The 19,093-nt window shown below is 36.6% G+C and overlaps 1 protein-coding gene across 30 annotated transcripts in view; it reads left to right on the top strand.

Moving 5' to 3' along the window:
• ZMYM2 (zinc finger MYM-type containing 2) overlaps nucleotides 1–19,093 on the top strand; it is a 129,230-nt gene that overhangs the window by 62,098 nt on the left and 48,039 nt on the right. For all 30 annotated transcript variants that reach the window (XM_074021696.1, XM_074021692.1, XM_065533053.2 and 27 more), the window contains 5 exons: nucleotides 5,869–6,019; nucleotides 6,455–6,570; nucleotides 10,562–10,678; nucleotides 13,658–13,808; nucleotides 16,128–16,300. In XM_074021696.1, coding sequence (XP_073877797.1) covers nucleotides 5,869–6,019; nucleotides 6,455–6,570; nucleotides 10,562–10,678; nucleotides 13,658–13,808; nucleotides 16,128–16,300 — 708 coding nt within the window. The remainder of the gene's footprint in view (nucleotides 1–5,868; nucleotides 6,020–6,454; nucleotides 6,571–10,561; nucleotides 10,679–13,657; nucleotides 13,809–16,127; nucleotides 16,301–19,093) is intronic.

The following is a 19,093-nucleotide window of genomic DNA, read 5'->3' as shown; positions in this document are numbered from 1 at the left end:
TTCTATTGCTGTATCTTTAAGTTTGCTGATCTTTTAAAAAATCATCTGTGAATACCATGCAGCATATTTTTTCAGATGTTATGTTTTTCATCTCTAAAAGTTCCATTTGAGTCTCTTTTGTATCTTCTATTTCCTGCCTAATTGTGTTCATGTTTTCCTCTACTACTATTTTAATATATTAGCATATTTATAATGTTCTTTTAACATCTTTGCCTACTGTGTTTGTATCTGCCATTTCTAGATCTGTTTCTATAGTTTGATTTTTATTTTTTTTCTTCTTCCGGGTAATGAGTCATTTTCCTGCCTTTTTTTTTTTTTTTTTTTTTTTTTTTTGACAAAATGCCTGTCATTTTTAAGTTTGATTCAGAATATTGTGAATTTTACATTATTGGTTGCTGGATTTTGTTGTATTATTTTCAACGTTTTGTTGGACTTTGTTCTGGCATGGCGTGCTGTCAAATTAACCGTGAATTATTTGGATCCTTTTGAGGCTTGCTTTTAAGTTTTTGAAAATTCTTTGGTAGAGCAAACTGTAGTCTGTGGCTCTTCATTCATACTACCGTGATGATACCTGGAGAGATCTGAATCTTCCCGGGTTACAGGGTCATCCCACTCTTGAACAGGTAGCAATACAGAGTATTCCTGGCCATGTGTGTTCTTTGGGAATTGTTAGCCTAATGCTTTCTTGTGATTCTGGGGTTCTTTCTCTGGCCTTAGGTGCTTTCATCTCACAAATACACAGATCAGTTTTCAGCCAAAATACGTCTGTAGACGTATTTTTAAGATCAGAGCTTTTTTGTGTAGCTCCATCGTCGTCAGTACTCTGTTTCCCAAATTCTAGCTGCCTTGAAAGCCTTGTGTTTCCTCAACTCAGTTTGACTAGTAAGTAGGCTCTGTTAACCTCCCCTTCCCCCAGCTATTTCTAGGCCTCAAGCTTTGGTAGCCACAGGACTCACTTGATTTGTTTCCCTTTTCTTAGGTATACAGTTCTGTGCTACCTTGTGTGTAGAGTTTGAAAACCATTGTTTGTGTGTGTGTGTGTGTGTGTGTGTGTGTGTGTGTGTGTGTAATTTTCTAGTTGTTAAAGGTGGGTAGGAGGTTTAAATCTAGTTTCTGTTGGTTGGGAGTGGAAGTTACCTCTGCTTTAATCTAAATAGTTCCCTAGTTTTTGTTTGTCTTTTACGACTTGACATTTTGAATACCACTTTGGAGAGCATCCCTCACTTTGTGTTTGTTTAATAGTTCCTCAAGATTAGATTGAGGTAATGCATTTTTGGCGTGAATACCTCCTAAGCGATGGTGTGTCCCTCTTCGTGCACATCAGGAAGCACGTGCTGTCTATGTTCTGTTATCGTGTGTTAACTTGTTGAAGGGGATGTCTGTCAGGTGTCTCCAGGGTGAAGTTGCTCTTTTTCTCTCTGTATCTGTTTAAGTTAAGCAAACTTTTCACCCACTATTGTTAGCCATCTGTTGTCAATTAGAAAAAAATCCTTAAATTACAAAGTTAGAATATGTCTGTTAAAAGAAAAATTGTAAATTATACAGTAAGAGGGAAAAGTAAAACACAATGGTATATAAATTTTTAAACCCTTTGTTCTCTGCACAAACAAATCTTGCAATATGAAGAGATGATTTCCAGGTTTTATTGAATAAATGAATCGTAATTTTTACTTGAAATTATTTATTATAATAAATATTATAATATGTCATTGTTTAAGTTTTATTGCCACTTCTTCTAATCAAGGTTCTTCACGATTTCAGTGCTTTGGACTCCTTTGGTAATAAGGACAGATTCATTCTCAGAATGTTATTAAATGTATAAAATGCCTGTGATTACAAAGACAACCAATTATATCAAAATATAGTTACCAAAATATTTTTAAAATTTTTGAAATGTGCTACTTTATTTTAATGTGTTTAGGAATAAAATACAGTGGTTAATAACTATAATTTTGAAGTAAAGTTGAATGTAGTTGATATGTTAAGGGACACTAAGAGTGATCTAAAAATTGGGAATTTTTATTTTTGACAGTCATAGGCCCTATTAAACTAATGAAGTAAGTTTGTTGCCTCCAGTCAGAGTGAAAGAGAATGTTAAATTTCAATTAGAGGTTAGTAAATATAAAGGTAATTTTTTTACTGTGCAGTGTCACGGACTAAAGTTCATATTGTATTTGAATGTGGCTAGGAAAGTAGATAATATGCAGGCTGTATCTCAGGACCCCATATCCTAAATTAGATTTGCAGCAACAGGTACATCAAGCCATTCTTTCTTGATTACCTTCCCATGTGGTCTCCTTGCTTGGTCCAAATGTAACAAATGAAATATATTTCCTATATGTAGAAGGAAAATTTGAGAGTAGTTGTAAAGTCGTGACAGTTTTGATATCCACATGAAATTGGTTAAAATTAAAATATAAGGTACATCTTTTAAATGAGTAGACTGCAAATGAGCCAGTTTGTCATAAACTTACCCATCATATCTACTTTTTACATTTTCCATATCTCGTTTTACTTCGTTCTATCTCATTCTTTTTCACTGAAGTTACATGTAGGCTTATTTTTCCCCATGTCCAAAAAGGGAATATTTTAATTCTGAATTTATTCCATAAAGCTTTGTTCCTTTACATCACTAAATATGTGTTTATAGGATGCATATAAATTTGTATGAAATTTAAATATGATTATTTTGATTGCTTACATATGAAGCTGAGTAAACATGGCATAAAATTACATTTCCCTTTTGGCTAATGTTCTTTCATTAATTGGTTCTTTGAGGCAGCGGTAGCTGTGAAAGTGGCAGTATTGAAATATTCTCAGTGATTCTGTCATTCTGATAGTACTTTCTCATTTTCTTTTTCTTATTTTTTTTTCTTTGGAGACAGTCTCCCTCTGTTGCCCAGGCTGGAGTTCAGTGGCATGATCTTGGTTCACTGCAGCTTCTGCCTCCTGGGTTCAAGTGATTCTTGTGCCTCAGCCTCTCGGATAGCTGGGACTACAGGCGTGCACCACCACGCCTGGCTAACTTTTGTATTTTTAGTAGAGATAGGGTTTCACCATGTTGGCCAGGCTAGTCTCGAACTCCCAACCTCGTGATCTGCCCGCCTCAGCCTCCCAAAGTGTGGGGATTACAGGTGTGAGCCCCTGCACCCGGCCTTCATTCTCTTTAGATAAAATTATTTGTCTGTATGGAACAGTTGCCTAACTCCATGTTTACTTGATGTCTTAAAACTGTTACTAATTATTTAATCATTCTGCCAATAAAATCAGTGTTGGGATCACAGATCCAACGGATAGACTCAGTCAGTTTGAAGAATGTTTCAAATAGAAATCAAATCCATGGCCGGGCGCGGTGGCTCAAGCCTGTAATCCCAGCACTTTGGGAGGCCGAGACGGGTGGATCACGAGGTCAGGAGATCGAGACCATCCTGGCTAACACGGTGAAACCCCATCTCTACTAAAAAATACAAAAAACTAGCCGGGCGAGGTGGCGGGCGCCTGTAGTCCCAGCTACTCGGGAGGCTGAGGCAGGAGAATGGCGTAAACCCGGGAGGTGGAGCTTGCAGTGAGCTGAGATCCGGCCACTGCACTCCAGCCTGGGCGACAGAGCGAGACTCCGTCTCAAAAAAAAAAAAAAAAAAAAAAAAAAAAAAAAAAAGAAATCAAATCCATGATTTGATGAGATGGTGGAACTTAATTTATATCAGTAAAGGAATTCTTTATAGGTACAGATAACATGGAGGCCTCTGCAGACATCCAGTGGGAGCTGGCTTTTCTGTCTTGCAAGCTTGCAACATAGTGGCAGTTGTCCCGAATATTTTATAGCATTACTAATTTGTACTATCATTTCAAGTTTTAAACATGTTATATTCTGTTTCATTGATTTGCTTTGTTTTTGTCCCTTTTCCAGTATAGAAATTTAAGTCATCAAATAGACCTCAGGAAGCAAAAACAGCATTCTCCTCTATTGTACTTATACATCATGATAAGATATGTTTGCAGTCATTTTTATTTTTTCCTTGTCACTATTCTTTTGCAGTTGACAAATATTTTTGAAGGAGGACCTGTCATTAAAGAATGAGTTGATTTCCACTTTGAAAAGCAAAATTGAGGGCTTTCTTTAGTTGATATTTCAGTAAATGAGGAAGTAGGCAGCATAAGTGTTTTTTTTAATAGGATGATAATGAATGTGCATTCCTGGCACATAAACAGCTGTGGTTTCTTACACTTTTTTCTATTCGTTTCAAGCTGAAAGATCTTTTTCTTGATGTTGATTGTATTTTTTTGTTTCTTTTTGCCTTCCATTTATTGCCTTCATTTTCTGAAACCCTGTGGTATTTGTGACATTTTTCCATGCAGTGTATTCATTTCAGTTGTTATTTTTGGCCTGATTGTTATGTACAACACCTATTATTTATGCTGTCTATGGAACAGTTTGAAGCCGCCTTATATTTTCATATTGTATAGATGCTCGTGGGTATGAAGATGGATTTAATTGCAACATCAGATGGAAAATGGATACAATTATTTTGCAACATGATTTGTGATATTTGATTTAACTTGATTATGACAGAATTTTGCAACCACTCAAAAAGAGGATCAAAACAGGTTGCACTTGAAGGCTAGCCTTTCTTTTTTATTTCTACCTTTTTTTTTTCTTTTTGTGGAAGATGGGGGTCTTGCTGTATTGCCCAGGCTGTTATTGAACTCCTGGGCTCAAGCAGTTCTCTACAAAAAAAAAAATAATACACCCCCACCAAAAAAAATAGGTGATTGCTTGAACCCAGGCTGGTCTCAAATTCCTGGGCTCAAGCAATCCACCTCGCTAGGCTTCCCTGCGTGCTGGGATTACAGGTGTGAGCCACATCCTGCCTCTCATATTCTTTATCTCCTTTTTTTTTTTTTTTTTCATTATCTTGTTGGCACATATAGTCAGGCATTGCTTAATGACAAGAATACATTCTGAAAAATGCATCGTTAAGCAAGTTTGTTTTATGAACATCACAGAGTGTACTCAAACAAACCTAAGTGGTATAGCCTGTTGCTGCTAGGCTACAAGCCTGCACATGTTATTGTACTGAATACTGCAGGCAGTTGTAACACAATGGTAAGTAGTTGTGTATCTACATATGTCTAACCATAGAAAAGGTACAGTAAAAATACGGCATTACAATCATTGAGTGAAACATCGTTATTTGGCACATTACTGTATTCACTTTTGGCAGGAGGCTTAGCTTTATTATTATCTGTTGATGAATTATTTACTTCATTTTATAGCCAGAAGTCATTTTGAATGTGGTTTAAATTTTTTTTTAATTCAAAAAATTTTTTGTGTTTGATTGTGATTGAATGAGATTTCAAATGTAGTAGATAGGTGATAAATCATTTTTAAGAGACGTTCCAGAAGTGCTTGGAACAATAGCAGCTCAGTGGGAAAATGATTTAAAATTTTCAAATTCATTCTTCACCATACTTTTTATTATTAAGGCTTATATTTCATAGTTCCATTTAATTTATTTTGTCAAATGACAAAGAAGTATATCCTCATTGTAAACAAAAAGCACTGTGCCTTTCCTAAATTTTCAGGTTTTACTTACCTTTATGTAGGGATTCTGTTAAACTAAATATAATAGAGAGAAAAACATTCTATTTTTGAAGGCAACTTTGATGATGATCATTGCTTTGTTTGAACCTTAACAGTTGTTGCGTAGTCAATAGTTTGTATGTAGATGAAGACTCGTGACTCTAAACCTGTTCAGAGATTAGCAGGATTGTTTTACAGAGACAAAAAGTGTAATGAAAAACTGGTAATTATTTTCTAGTTAAGTTGTGGTCTTAAAAATTATCTTTTTATGTTTCAAATTTTAGAAATACGGAAAACTGACAACCTGCACTGGCTGCCGAACACAGTGCAGGTTTTTTGACATGACTCAGTGTATAGGCCCTAATGGGCACATGGAGCCGTACTGTTCAACTGCTTGTATGAACAGCCACAAGACAAAATATGCAAAATCACAGAGTAAGTTTCACATACTTGGATAGTTAAAAAAACTTTACAGAATGATTTTTGCATAAATACTCTTAATGTCTTTATGCTTGTTTTTAAAAGCTTTTTATTTTCTATTAATCTTTTTGAAAATTTCTAATTATTTTGATTATTCTGTACTACTTTTTTAGTTCTCTTCATATCTGTGTTCTTAACTAAAATTGTTACTCCATCTAAAAAATTACCTAAAACTGAGTTTTTTCTCTGTATCTATGTATGTTTTAGTGGCATAATATCAGAGTCCTTTATGACAATATTTTTAAGGTGCAAATAATCTTCATTATTGAAGGTGCAAATAATAATAGTTTATTTTTTAACAGAAACGTCTATAATCTCAGCAGTTAAGATAAAAAAAAAACTTTTTTATTACTTTATAAACAAATCAGATATGTACCTTTTCTTTCCTAGGTTTGGGAATTATTTGCCATTTTTGTAAGCGAAACTCTTTACCTCAATACCAAGCCACAATGCCTGATGGAAAACTGTATAACTTTTGCAATTCCAGTTGTGTGGCTAAATTTCAGGTTTGTTGTTTATTTTGCATAACCCATGCCCCCAATAAAATACACATAGAAAATAACCAGTGTAATATAATATGCTTTATCTTTATTTTATCTTAATTTTTACATAGTTTGTTGAGGGTCAAATTGGAAGGTGGATATCCTAGTCACAGAATATGCAGCTGTACCAGTTTTCCATTTTAGCCTGGATATTCTAATTGAAATTATAATTGCTACTCTGATGTAGATTTTGAAGGAAAAGAAATTTTAATATAGTTTAGTTCAGTGCTGATGTGTAGTTTTTTCTTATTAGATGGTTTGAATAAAATGTGAACCGTAAGGGGAACTCTTACATGACAAATGGATGGAGGACCTAGATGTGTTTAGCCTAGAAGTGATAAGAATACATGCTTTCTTCATATGTTAGAAACAGACCATGTAAAGAGGGAATTAGATTTTTTACACGAGGCCTTAATTTAATACAAGATCAGTTTTGGGGAGACATTTTTCATTTTGGTAAATGTAAACAAAGACTTTCTGACGTAGTTCTTCAAATTTGGAGTCTGGATAGTCTCAGAAGATAGATTATTGGAAGCGCTCAAACTTAACCTTGTTGACCACTAGGAAGGAATAGTTTAGAGAGATTTCAGGCATTAGTTAGGTGATACGATTAGGTTTACCTGTTGAGTGTGAAAATTTCAGGGTATTACCCAAAGGTTCAAACCTGTGCATAAAGCCATGCTTCATGAGTTCATCCAACAATTCTGCTTTGTTCCAGGTGCTGTGCTCTATGTTGATTTATTTAAACTGAAAATACAGTTTCTTAAGTATGTTATAATAGTTACTATATCACTTATTAGTATTTAAATTGAGGTATTTTTGAATTCAAATGAGTGTCAGTTTTTGTTAATAGTAATATTCTTACTGAACTTAGGTGATAAACCACATTTAAGACTTGTTATTTTAGAAGTTGGGATCATGGCCATTGATACATCCTTACAGTGGTAGATACTGCTTTTGCCTTGTTGGCTTTTCTTAAACTAGAAATTAAGGAGTAATTATTAATTACAAGAGAGGCAGACAGTGTCTGTAGTATGCTGCTTGTCGGACCTTGAACTTTGTTTTTTGATGTTGCTGGATAAACTAAACTGATAATTGAAAATGTTGTAACTGCCCTTTTCATTAATGAAACTTGTATCACCCATGATTTGATAAGATCCTCTGTATATGTACATTGTATATTTTAAGATACACAGTTATCCTTCGATATCCATGGGCAAGTGGTACCAGGACCTCCTGCAGATATAAAAATCCAGGGATGCCCAAATCCCTTATATAATATGGCATAGTATTTGCATGTAACCTACAATGCAAGTCTTCCTGTGTACTTTAAATCACCTCTAGATTACACTTAATATCTAATGCTATGTAAATGCTATGTAAAGAGTTGTTACACTGTGTTGTTTAGGGAATAGTGACGAGAAGAAAATGACTGTACGTGTCCATACAGATGCAATCATCTTTTTTTAAAAATTTTTGATCCTCTGTTGGTTGAATCCATGCATATGTAGGACCGACTGTGCTTAATTTAGGCTCTTATTTTGAGGAATACATCCAGCTAGACCTACAGGTAGCCTCATCACTCTGCATATAAATACAAAATTGACAGAAAAGCAACGTTTTTCCCTTTATCATAAAGCAAACCATATATTTTGAACTTTATATCTTCATTAGGTGTTTTTCCCTTTAAAAGTAAGGTCATAGGATAGTACTCCCTCTTAGTCCATTCAGGCTGCTATTACAGAATACCTTAGACTGGTGGTAGCTTATAAATAGAAATTTGTTTCTCATAGTCTGTAGGTGAGTAAGTCCAAGATAAGGCGCTGGCAGTTTGTTGTCTGATGAAGGTCTGTTCCTCATGGATGGTACCTTCTTGCTGTGTCTTCACATGGTGAAGGTAGCAAACAAGCTCCCTCAGGCTTCTTTTCTAAGATACTGACCGATGAGATCACGAGGGTGGAGCTCTAGTGGTCTGACCACCTTTTCAAAGCCTCTGCCTCTTCTAATACTGTCACCTTGGGGTTTAGGATTTCAACCTTTGAATTTGTGGGGGAACACTAACATTCAGACTGTAGCATATTCCATTTGTTTTGAAAGACTAGTTAACTTTAATGGGGCTCAAATTTTTTGGAAACACTAAGGGTAATATTGGCTTTTTTTTTTTAATTTATTCATCTGATAGTCTTAAATCGGTATATCTTATTTTTCACAAACTTGGTGTTGTACAGTGTATGCAGAAGTTTTAAAAATGGTAGTTTTTTTCTCCTACTGTGCATTGAATAGCTAATTTTTATTAACTATTTCATGCATTAAGATTGTATATAATATATGTGTGATACGGTTAAAAAGAATGGTAATTAAATACCAGTGTCCTCACCATTCAGATTAGGAATTAGAAAAAATCTGTTAATGTCCATGTATACTTATATTGTGTCTTGTTCTGTAAATTTTTTTTTTTTTGGAGACAGAATCTCACTCTGTTGCCCAGGTTGGAATACAGTGGTGTGATCTTGACTCGCTGCATCCTCTGCCTCCTGGGTTCAAGTGATTCTGCCTCAGCCTCCCGAGTAGCTGGGATTACAGGCACCTGCCACCATGCCCAGCTAATTTTTGTATTTTTAGTAGAGACAGACTTTCGCCACGTTGACCAAGCTGTTCTCGAACTCCTGACTTCCAGCAATCCACCCGCCTCTGCCTCTCAGAGTACTGGGATTACTTATAGGTGTGAGCTACAGTGTCCAGCCTGTAAATTGTTTTAACTTTAAAAAAAGGAATACTGAAATTCCTGGTATGAACACCAGTGTGTAAATCTTTTTTCTCCTAATGATCAATTTTTAAATGTAACATAAGCCGATTTCTTTTCCTTTTTTTTTTTTTTTTTTTTGAGATGGAGTCTCGCTGTCACCCAGGCTGGAATGCAGTGGTGTGATCTCGGATCACCACAATCTCTGCCTCCTGGGTTCAAGCGATTTTCCCTGTCTCAGCCTCCCCCGTAGCTGGGATTACAGGCATGTGCCACCACGCTTAGCTAATTTTATTATTATTGTTTTTTTGAAACGGAGTCTCGCTCTGTCTCCCAGGCTGGAGTGCAGTGGCGTGATCTCGGCTCACTGCAAGCTCCACTTCCTGGGTTCCCGCCATTCTCCTGGCTCAACCTCCTGAGTAGCTGGGACTACAGGCACCTGCCACCACCCCCAGCTAATTTTTTGTATTTTTAGTAGAAATTGGGTTTTACCATGTTAGTCAGGATGGTCTCGATCTCCTGACCTAGTGATCCACCCGCCTTGGCCTCCCAAAGTACTGGGATTACAGGCATGAGCCACCACGCCTGGCCTAATTTTTGTATTTTTAGTAGAGATGGTGTTTCGCCATGTCGACCAGGCTGGTCTCGAACTCCTGACCTCAGGTGATCTGCCCGCCTTGACCTCCCAAAGTGCTAGAATTACAGATGTGAGCCACTGTGCCTGGCCAACATAGGCCTATTTCACTGGTAGTCTTGGAATGAAAATTGTAGTAATGATGCAGTGGCACAAAACATTAGTAAATTAGATATTTGATGGTTATTGGAGATAGCAATAAGAACTAGGTTTTTGTTTTTTTAAACTTCTGTTCAGAACATGGGCAACTTAACCTCACTATTATTTGCTTACTATTACTTCCTTACATTTTCTTTAAGTAAACAGATCATGATTGAATGTATGATTTTTTCTTTTTTCTTTTATTTTAGGTAAATAATAATTCTGTGGTTAAAAAATAAATTGAATTTCAATTTTATAAAACTAACATTTACTATTATAATTTTTAAGGACAAAATTTGGAAATGAGTTTTATGTGCTGAAAAGATATCTAAGCAAGATACATGTTACTTTCTGGACATCGTGGATATTTGACAGTAATCATAAATAGAAATTCAAAAATACATGTCAGGCTTAGTATCTTTTGTTCTTTGTTTTAGGCTCTAAGTATGCAGTCATCTCCAAATGGCCAGTTTGTAGCGCCAAGTGATATTCAGTTGAAATGCAACTACTGCAAAAATTCCTTTTGTTCAAAACCAGAAATCCTGGAATGGGAGGCAAGTTGTATTTTGCAATGTGTGTTATCTAGTGCTAAAAAGAAAGTCTAGTAAAATATGTGTTGTATTTCCATCTGGAAACCTATTTCTTGGTAGATAAGAATATGCTTTTCAGATTTTTTTTGTGATTGGATTATTTATTCTCATGTGGGAGTGGAAGACCAACAGAGGATCTATTTCTTTTTAGGTCCAAGAAAAATTATTGAAGTCATATTCCTGATACATTATGTTCATAGTAGTTTACAGAATGTCACTTTGTTTAGCTACGTACCTAGAGCAATTGTGTTTCCTTTTTTTGTCCCATGTTTCTCCCTGTCCTGTATTATGAGAACTATATTTTCTATCATTTAGCACCTGTACATATTAGAATGTATTAGTCATATACCACATTGTCATTTATAAAGTGATACAATTCTGGGGGGAGGGGGAGGGATAGCATTAGGAGATACACCTAATGTAAATGACAAGTTAATGGGTGCAGCACACTAACATGGCTCATGTATACATATGTAACAAACCTGCACATTGTGCACATGTACCCTAGAACTTAAAGTATAATTAAAAAAAAAAGAAAATGATACAATTCTGTAATTGGTTTTTTTTCTTTCTTTTTTTTTTTTTTCTTCCTCAGAGTCTGGCTTTGTTGCCCAGGCTGGAATGCAATGGCATGATCTCGGCTCACTGCAATCTCTGTGTCCTCAGTTGAGGTGATTCTCCTGCCTCAGCCTCCCAAGTAGCTAGGACTACAGGTGGGCACCACCATGCCCAGCTAATTTTTGTATTTTTAGTAGAGATGGGGTTTCAACATGTTGGCCAGGCTGGTCTCGAACTCCTGACCTCAAGTGATCCGCCTGCCTCAGCCTCCCAAAGTGCTGGAATTACAGGCATGAGCCACCACGCCTGGCCATAATTGTGTTTTAATAAACGAATAGTGGCCTGTGAATCCCAATACAAGTTTATTTTCTTTTCCCGTTTTTCACTAGTTTACTAATTTGCTTTGACATGTCTCAATTAGCAACAACTCTGATCATTGACTTTTATTTCATAAGGGGGCAGTACTAGATGGATAGATGGACAAGGCTGCCCAGGCTGCCCATTGCTTTCTTGAGCAATGCTTGCCTTTGGCCATTGTTTCTTTTCACTCCTTTAGGGGTGGGGCTGGGTGGGAGGTAGTGCATGGAGTATATGATAAAATGGTATACAAGATTTAGAAGATGTAGTATTAACACTGTTCTTGAGCCAAAATTTATTAGTAGCTGTTGGTGAGTCATTCAGTATCTAAGTCTTAGGTGAAAGGTGGTACTCAGAACTGGATTACATGATTTCTTTCTTTCTTTTTTTTTTTTTTTTTTGAGATGGAGTCTTGCTCTGTTGCCCAGGCTGGAGTAGCAATGGCGTAATCTTAGCTAACTGCAACCTCCACCTCCCAGGTTCAATCGATTCTCCTGCCTCAGTTTCCCAAGTAGCTGGGATTACAGGCGCCTGCCACCATGCCTGGCTAATTTGTGTATTTTTAGTAGAGATGGGGTTTCACCATGTTGGCCAGGCTGGTCTTGAACTCCCAACATTAGGTGATCCGCCCGCCTTGGCCTCCCAAAGTGCTGAGGTTACTGGCATGAGCCACTGCACCCAGCCTGGATTACATGATTTCTAAAATACTTTGGAAACATGAAATTTCATTTTAACCGTTTAGTGACATTTAGTGACATTTTTTAGTTTATTATATTCTTCGGTGCTGTCTCCAGATCATTTAAACCAATCCCTATTTGAGACTGTTGTTGGCGTCCAGTGATGATTCTTAGTGACTGATAACCTTTAAGTAACAGCAGTAAGAATGAAGGCCCAGTAAGAGATAATAAAGGAGTGATGAGGGAATAAAGAAATAAATCCATTAGCAAGCACACAGAATAATAGTGTCATAGAAAATGAAGATCCTGCATACACTGAATTTTGGTACTAGATGAAAATGAGGTCCTTTCCGCTGCATTTATGTCAGTGCTACCCCACTTTTGTAGTTGTTTTGGGGTGTTGCTTTTATTTACATGGAGGTTAAGTGTTAGAAGCAGTTAAGAGACACTGCCACACTGAATGAGAGTTGAGTGTGTCCCCCGGGAGATTGAGAATTCAGTGGTCTCTTGCTCCTCACTCCGTGTGGCTTCTTTGTTACCTTCTTCCTTTTATAAATTACACAGTCATATGGGGCAACTTTCCACTAATGATTGTCTTACTACTTGAGTTGATTCCCAGACTCCCTCACCTTCCTTATTCCGGTCTTCACATGTCTTTGCTAAGTGTCAAGTAGATGGTTTAGACTTAGTGTAGCCTGCTCAATAGTGAGAGGAAAGCTGCCTCCCTGGAAGCTGTAACTTGTTCATACCTGCTTGGGTGGATGTTTGGAAAGCAGCTCTGGCTATTGTGGGTTTGGGCCTGGGAGACGCTAATCATATTCCATTCAAAGGAAGCAACTCAGTCTCAAGTTCTGCAGCACACTGTGTGATGGCACCAGATTGGATGCTTTACCCATGATGATGTGTTACTGCTAAGGTGTGTGCTGGGGATGTGGTGGAGCCTACTTGTTTATACTTGACAAAGGATTTTTCTTTTTGACTGAAAATATTATTAGTGTCATAATTTTTATCTTTTTTTAGTTTACCTATGCTGTATTTTCCATCATTTTCTTCCCATTTCTCCAATTATGTTAGCAACACCAGTCTATCATCTTATTTAGTGATACTTTTACTTTCATTGACTAATTTTAGGGTAGCTAATGGCATTGAATTTTGTGGAGCTATGTTTAAATTTGGCAGTGAATTGGTTAAACTAGGCATCCATGGCCTGTAGGAAATGTATCCCCAAGGATCTTAACATCAAATAGGTAAATGATTTAACTTTGCTTCTGTGAAAGTGGCATGTTTATTTCTTAAGCTTGTTCTCGAGGTGGTTGTCATATACTTACCAAGGTTCCCATTGTGCATTTAGAACAAAGTGCATCAGTTCTGCAGCAAAACTTGTTCAGATGACTATAAGAAGTTGCATTGCATAGTTACATATTGCGAATACTGTCAAGAGGAGAAGACTCTTCATGAAACAGTAAATTTCTCTGGCGTTAAGAGACCTTTCTGTAGTGAAGGCAAGTGTATATACAGTGTTCATAATGTTTATTGATATTTAATGTTTTTTGCCAAAATACTTTAATATATCCAGAGTGGCTGCACAGTTTTAATGTAGCCAAACAAAAAAATTGAGTTTACGTTTCTGCTGACTTGTTTTGTTATTTTATATGTGTTTGTAGACATGGGCTTCAAGATGGTTTTATCTCTAAAAATTTGATAACCTCTTATTTCATTAAAGTTTTAGAATAAAATAAAAGCATTGTCATTCCATGTTATTTCTAAACCTACACATTGTGGTCTGAAAGTTGGTTTTCCAAGTGGATTAAAATTGTTTTCTGAAAATTAGCTCCATTTTCCCTGCCCAGCTCACTACTTAACCTGCAAAGGTTTTCAATATGTATACCAGAAAGAAAATCACATATGGCAGTACTAAAATGGGAACTTTTAGGTATTCAATTTGGGGTGCCAGGGAAACACTGGGTTCTGTTTTAGTATGTTCAAGAATTCCCTTTCCTCTTATCTACACTTTTGCTGCTCTGGTGCCAGGCAGTAGATTATACAGATGAATTCAAATTCTAAATCTACTTATCCAGAGATAGGAACGAGGATTGTAGCTATGGATTTTGGGGTTCTTGTTAATTCCTGTTCCCAAAGGTGACATTCTTGCTCTAAGCTGGCTTTCACTTTCTATCTTTGGCCCTTGGCACTGAACTCCCAGCTTTCCTGTCTGCTATCTTTACCTGTAATTTTTTAATGAGGAATAATTTTTTCTGGATCTACTTTTTCTGTGGATTCCTAACTGCTAGTTTGGAGTAAGAGAAAGGTAGGAAAATCCTAAATGTCAGCAGTGGAGAATGACAGCAAAATTAAAAGATTTATCAGTTCATTCAACTAGTGCGTTCATTTACAGTCTTAACATGTAATGTAAAGTCATGTCCGTAAGAGGGTGCTGCTTGCTTATAAAACAAGGCATTCCTATTTAAATTTAATTTTGTACATTTCACCTGAAATGGAAAGTAACTATGTTTCACTGTTAAGATCAAAGCTATAATGAAAAATGGCAAATCTTATAACGTTTCATTGAAAAGATTGATTCTGAATTAGTCTTTTTACATTTGAGTTGTGCAATGACATTCTTACTGATTCATAAATCTGAACATACTGATGTTGGTTGCTCATGTATGTTATTAATTGTCTACCATTTGGATTATATGAACTTTACTAAAATGAATAGACAATTAGCAGCAAATAGGTAATTGGCATTCAAGAAGATAATTTTCAGTTGGAGGGATTTATACATCCAGCTGGGTGTAATAGCATTTTAAAAAAGAACGTGTGTTTTTTTCCTGTTAAATGATATGTTTTTTGCTTTCTCTTGCTGCACCTAGTTCTCTGCTAGAACCTGTCAGAAATAACAAAACACATAATACCTAGTATTACCGTCAAACTCTAGTTAGATAAAGCTAAAAAGGTAAATTTTAAAGAATATTTTAAAATATAGTTCAAGGTAACAAGTCATAGGACAGTACATAAATGATTGCTAAATAAATTATGTAGAAAACAATTGCAGTTCATGTTTGCAAATAGGAAATGTCATTTTAAACTAGGTTGACGTTGGCAGCATTTGTGGTAGGGGTATAATTTGAGGTCCTTATGAAAGGATGAATAGGATTTTAGTAGATAACATGTAAGTCATTCTACTTACATAGCACAGTATAAGTATAGAGTATTGATCCTCGTAGAGATGGTATAGGGAATAAATAAGATATGTAAAAGTACTTAATGCGTTTATGTACTAGAAAAAAGAAATACTTCATTAAAGGACTAGATAACAAAAGTGTTTTCTTTGGGCAAGTCAATAAATCTGTTTTATTTCCCTGAAGGTCCATGTAAGACAGGTAAGCTTGAAAAATTAGCTAAAATGCCTGCTTAGGTTGAACATCTCTATAAGTTTACTCAGAGCCTCTCAGTAGTCTACATTGTTCCTTTTTCTAAAATGCCTGTTTGTATAAGGTATGCTTACTTTGATACTTAAGATTCTATCTATCTATTTCCCCGGCCCAAGCAAGATTCTATTTAAATAGAACAAATAAAATAATTCTGAGACATTACTAGATTTTAATGTCTTGAAACATTATTTTAACCATGTTAGATAATATGTTATCTAATAAAATACCCCATATTCTGTTCTAATTTTTATAGGTTGATATTGATTATAGTAGATTTTGCAGTTTTGATCAGGAGAGGAAAAATCTTGACCAATTAAGATCTGTCTCTGCTCAATAATTAGTTTTTGTGTGTTTTTTGTTTTAATATATAAACCTTATATTTTTCAGGCTGCAAATTATTATACAAACAGGATTTTGCAAGACGTTTAGGATTGAGATGCGTTACTTGCAACTATTGTTCTCAGCTGTGTAAGAAGGGAGCAACTAAAGAACTCGATGGTGTTGTGAGAGATTTCTGCAGTGAAGACTGCTGTAAAAAATTTCAGGATTGGTACTACAAGGCGAGTAACTCCTTTATTATAGCAGCTACTTTAACCAGTCTTAAAAAACGTTGTAGCTGTTACCATTATAAATCTGGCAACTCATTTATTTTAAAAATGTGCACACTTAAGGCCTCACCCTGATAATACTCGTTAAAATTGTCATTTCTGCTTGTTTGAAGTAGCATTTTTATCTCTTTTTTTAATAACTTAAGCATTACCAAAAGATTAGGATATACCTATATTTTCAGCATTGTAGTTTAACAAAATGGATGTTTTTCTAAAATTTGTTGTGTCTTTATTTCACTAAGTAGAATTTTTTTTTGAGGTGGTATCTCTGTCACCCAGGCTGGAGTGCAGCGGCACCATCTCGGCTCACTGCGACCGCCACCTCCCAGGTTCAGGCAGTTCTTGTACCTCAGCCTCCCAAGCAGCTGGGATTACAGGCGTGTGCCACCACGCCCAGCTAATTTTTATACTTTCAGTAGAGACAGGGTTTCACTGTGTTGGCCAGGTTGGTCTCGAACTCCTGACCTCAGGTGATCTGTCCTGCTCAACCTCCCAACGTGCTGAGATTACAGGTGTGAGCCACCGTGCACAGCTAAATAGAAATACTTTTGACTATGTTATCAGTGTTGAATGTTAGCAGGTAATTGTTTTGGATACTTGGGATATATTTTAGAAACATCTTGCTCTTTTTTGGCTTTTCGTCTTTTTAATTGTGAGTTTTGGGGGACTTTAAGATTGAAAGGAATGCTAAGTAGAGACCAGAAGCATTTAATTTGAAACTATAAATGTGTGTATGTGTATGTGTCATACTAAATCCACTTTTAAAATTTAACTTTTAAGTTCAGGAGTACATGTTCAGGTTTTTTATATAGGTCAATTTGGGGCATGGTAAATGATGGGTAAATGACCCATCGTTACATAGGTCAGTTTGGGTCATGTTATACTGATTGTTTTATCACCCAGGTATTAAACCTACTACCCATTAGTTATTTTTCCTGTTTCTTTTTTTTTTTTTTTTTTTTTGAGACGGGGTCTGGCTCTGTCGCCCGGGCTGGAGTGCAGTGGCTGGATCTCAGCTCACTGCAAGCTCCGCCCCCCGGGTTTACGCCATTCTCCTGCCTCAGCCTCCCGAGTAGCTGGGACTACAGGCGCCGCCACCTCGCCCGGCTAGTTTTTTGTATTTTTTAGTAGAGACGGGGTTTCACCGTGTTCGCCAGGATGGTCTCGATCTCCTGACCTCGTGATCCGCCCGTCTCGGCCTCCCAAAGTGCTAGGATTACAGGCTTGAGCCACCGCGCCCGGCCAGTTTTTCCTGTTTCTTTCCCTCCTCCTACCCTCCACTCTTTCGTAGGCCCCAGTGTCTGTTGTTCCCCTGTTATGTGTTTGTGTTCTCATCTTTTGCTTTTCTTTTCCTGTGTTGGTTTGCTAAGGATAATGGCCTCCAGTCCCATCCATGTTCCTTCAGAGGATATAATCTCTTTTTTATTGCTGCATAGTATTCCGTGGTATATATGAACCACATTTTCTTTATCCACTCTACTATTAGTAGGCATTTAGGTTGACCCTAAGTGTTTGCTGTTGTGAATAGTGCTACAACAAACATATGTGTGCATGCTTCTTCTGTGCAGAAGCTCTTTAATTAAATCCCATTTGTCAGTTTTTGCTTTTGTTGCAGTTGCTTTTGGCATCTTAATCTTTGTTGGTTCCTATGTCCAGAATGGTATTGCCTAGGTTGGCTTCAGGGGTTTTTAAAGTTTTGGGTTTTACATTTAAGTCTTTAATCCATCTTGAGTTAATTTTTGTGTGTGGTGTAAGCAAGGGATCCAATTTCAGTCTTCTCCATATCATTAGCCAGTTATCCCAGCAGCATTTATTGAATAGGGAATCTTTTTCTCATTGCTTGTTTTTGTCAGGTTTGTTGAAGATCAGATAGTTGTAGGTGTGTGACCTCATTTCTGGGCTCTTTATTCTGTTCCATTGGTCTATGTGTCTGCTTTTGTACCAGTACCATGCTGTTTTGGTTACTGTATCCCTATAGCATAGTTTGAAGTCAGGTAGCATGATTCCTCCAGCTTTGTTCTTTTTGCGTTTTTTGCTTAGGATGGCCTTGGCTACTTGGGCTCTTTTTTGGTTCCATAGAATTAAAGACATGTTTTTGTTGTTGTTGTTCTGTGAAGAGTGTCATTGGTAGTTTAATGGGAATAGCATTGAATCTGTAAATGGCTTTGGCAGTATGGCTATGTTAATGATATTGACTCTTTTTATCCATGAGCATGGAATATTTTTCCATTTGTTTGTGTCATCTCTGATTTCTTTGAGCAGTATTTTGTAGTTCTCCTTGTAGAGATTTTTCACCTCCCTGATTGGCTGTATTCCTAGGTATTTTATTCTTTTTGTGGCAATTTTCAAAGAGATTGTGTTTCTAGTTTAGCTCTCAGCTTGATTGTTGTTGGCATATAGAAAAGCTGGTGATTTTTGTACATTGATTTTGTATCCTTTGCTGAAGTTGTTTATTAGCTGAAGGAACTTTTGGGCTGAGTGTGTGGAGTTTTCTAGATACAGGGTCATGTCATTTGTGAACAGGGGAAGTTTGACATCCTTTCTTCCTATTTGGACGCCCTTTATTTCTTTCTCTCTCCTGATTGCTCTGGCCAGGACTTCCAATACTGTGTTGAACAGGAGTGGTGAGAGAGGGCATCCTTGTCTTATGCCAGTTTTCAAGGGGAATGCATGCTTCCAGCCTTTGTCCATGCAGTATGATGTTCGCTGTGGATTTGTCATAGTTGACTCTTATTTTGAGGTATA

The sequence above is a fragment of the Macaca fascicularis genome, chromosome 17 (genome assembly GCF_037993035.2).
Source record: "Macaca fascicularis isolate 582-1 chromosome 17, T2T-MFA8v1.1".
Taxonomy (NCBI): Eukaryota; Metazoa; Chordata; class Mammalia; order Primates; family Cercopithecidae; genus Macaca; species Macaca fascicularis.
Note: the sequence above shows the minus strand (reverse complement) of the source record. Positions and strands in the feature narration are given on the sequence as shown.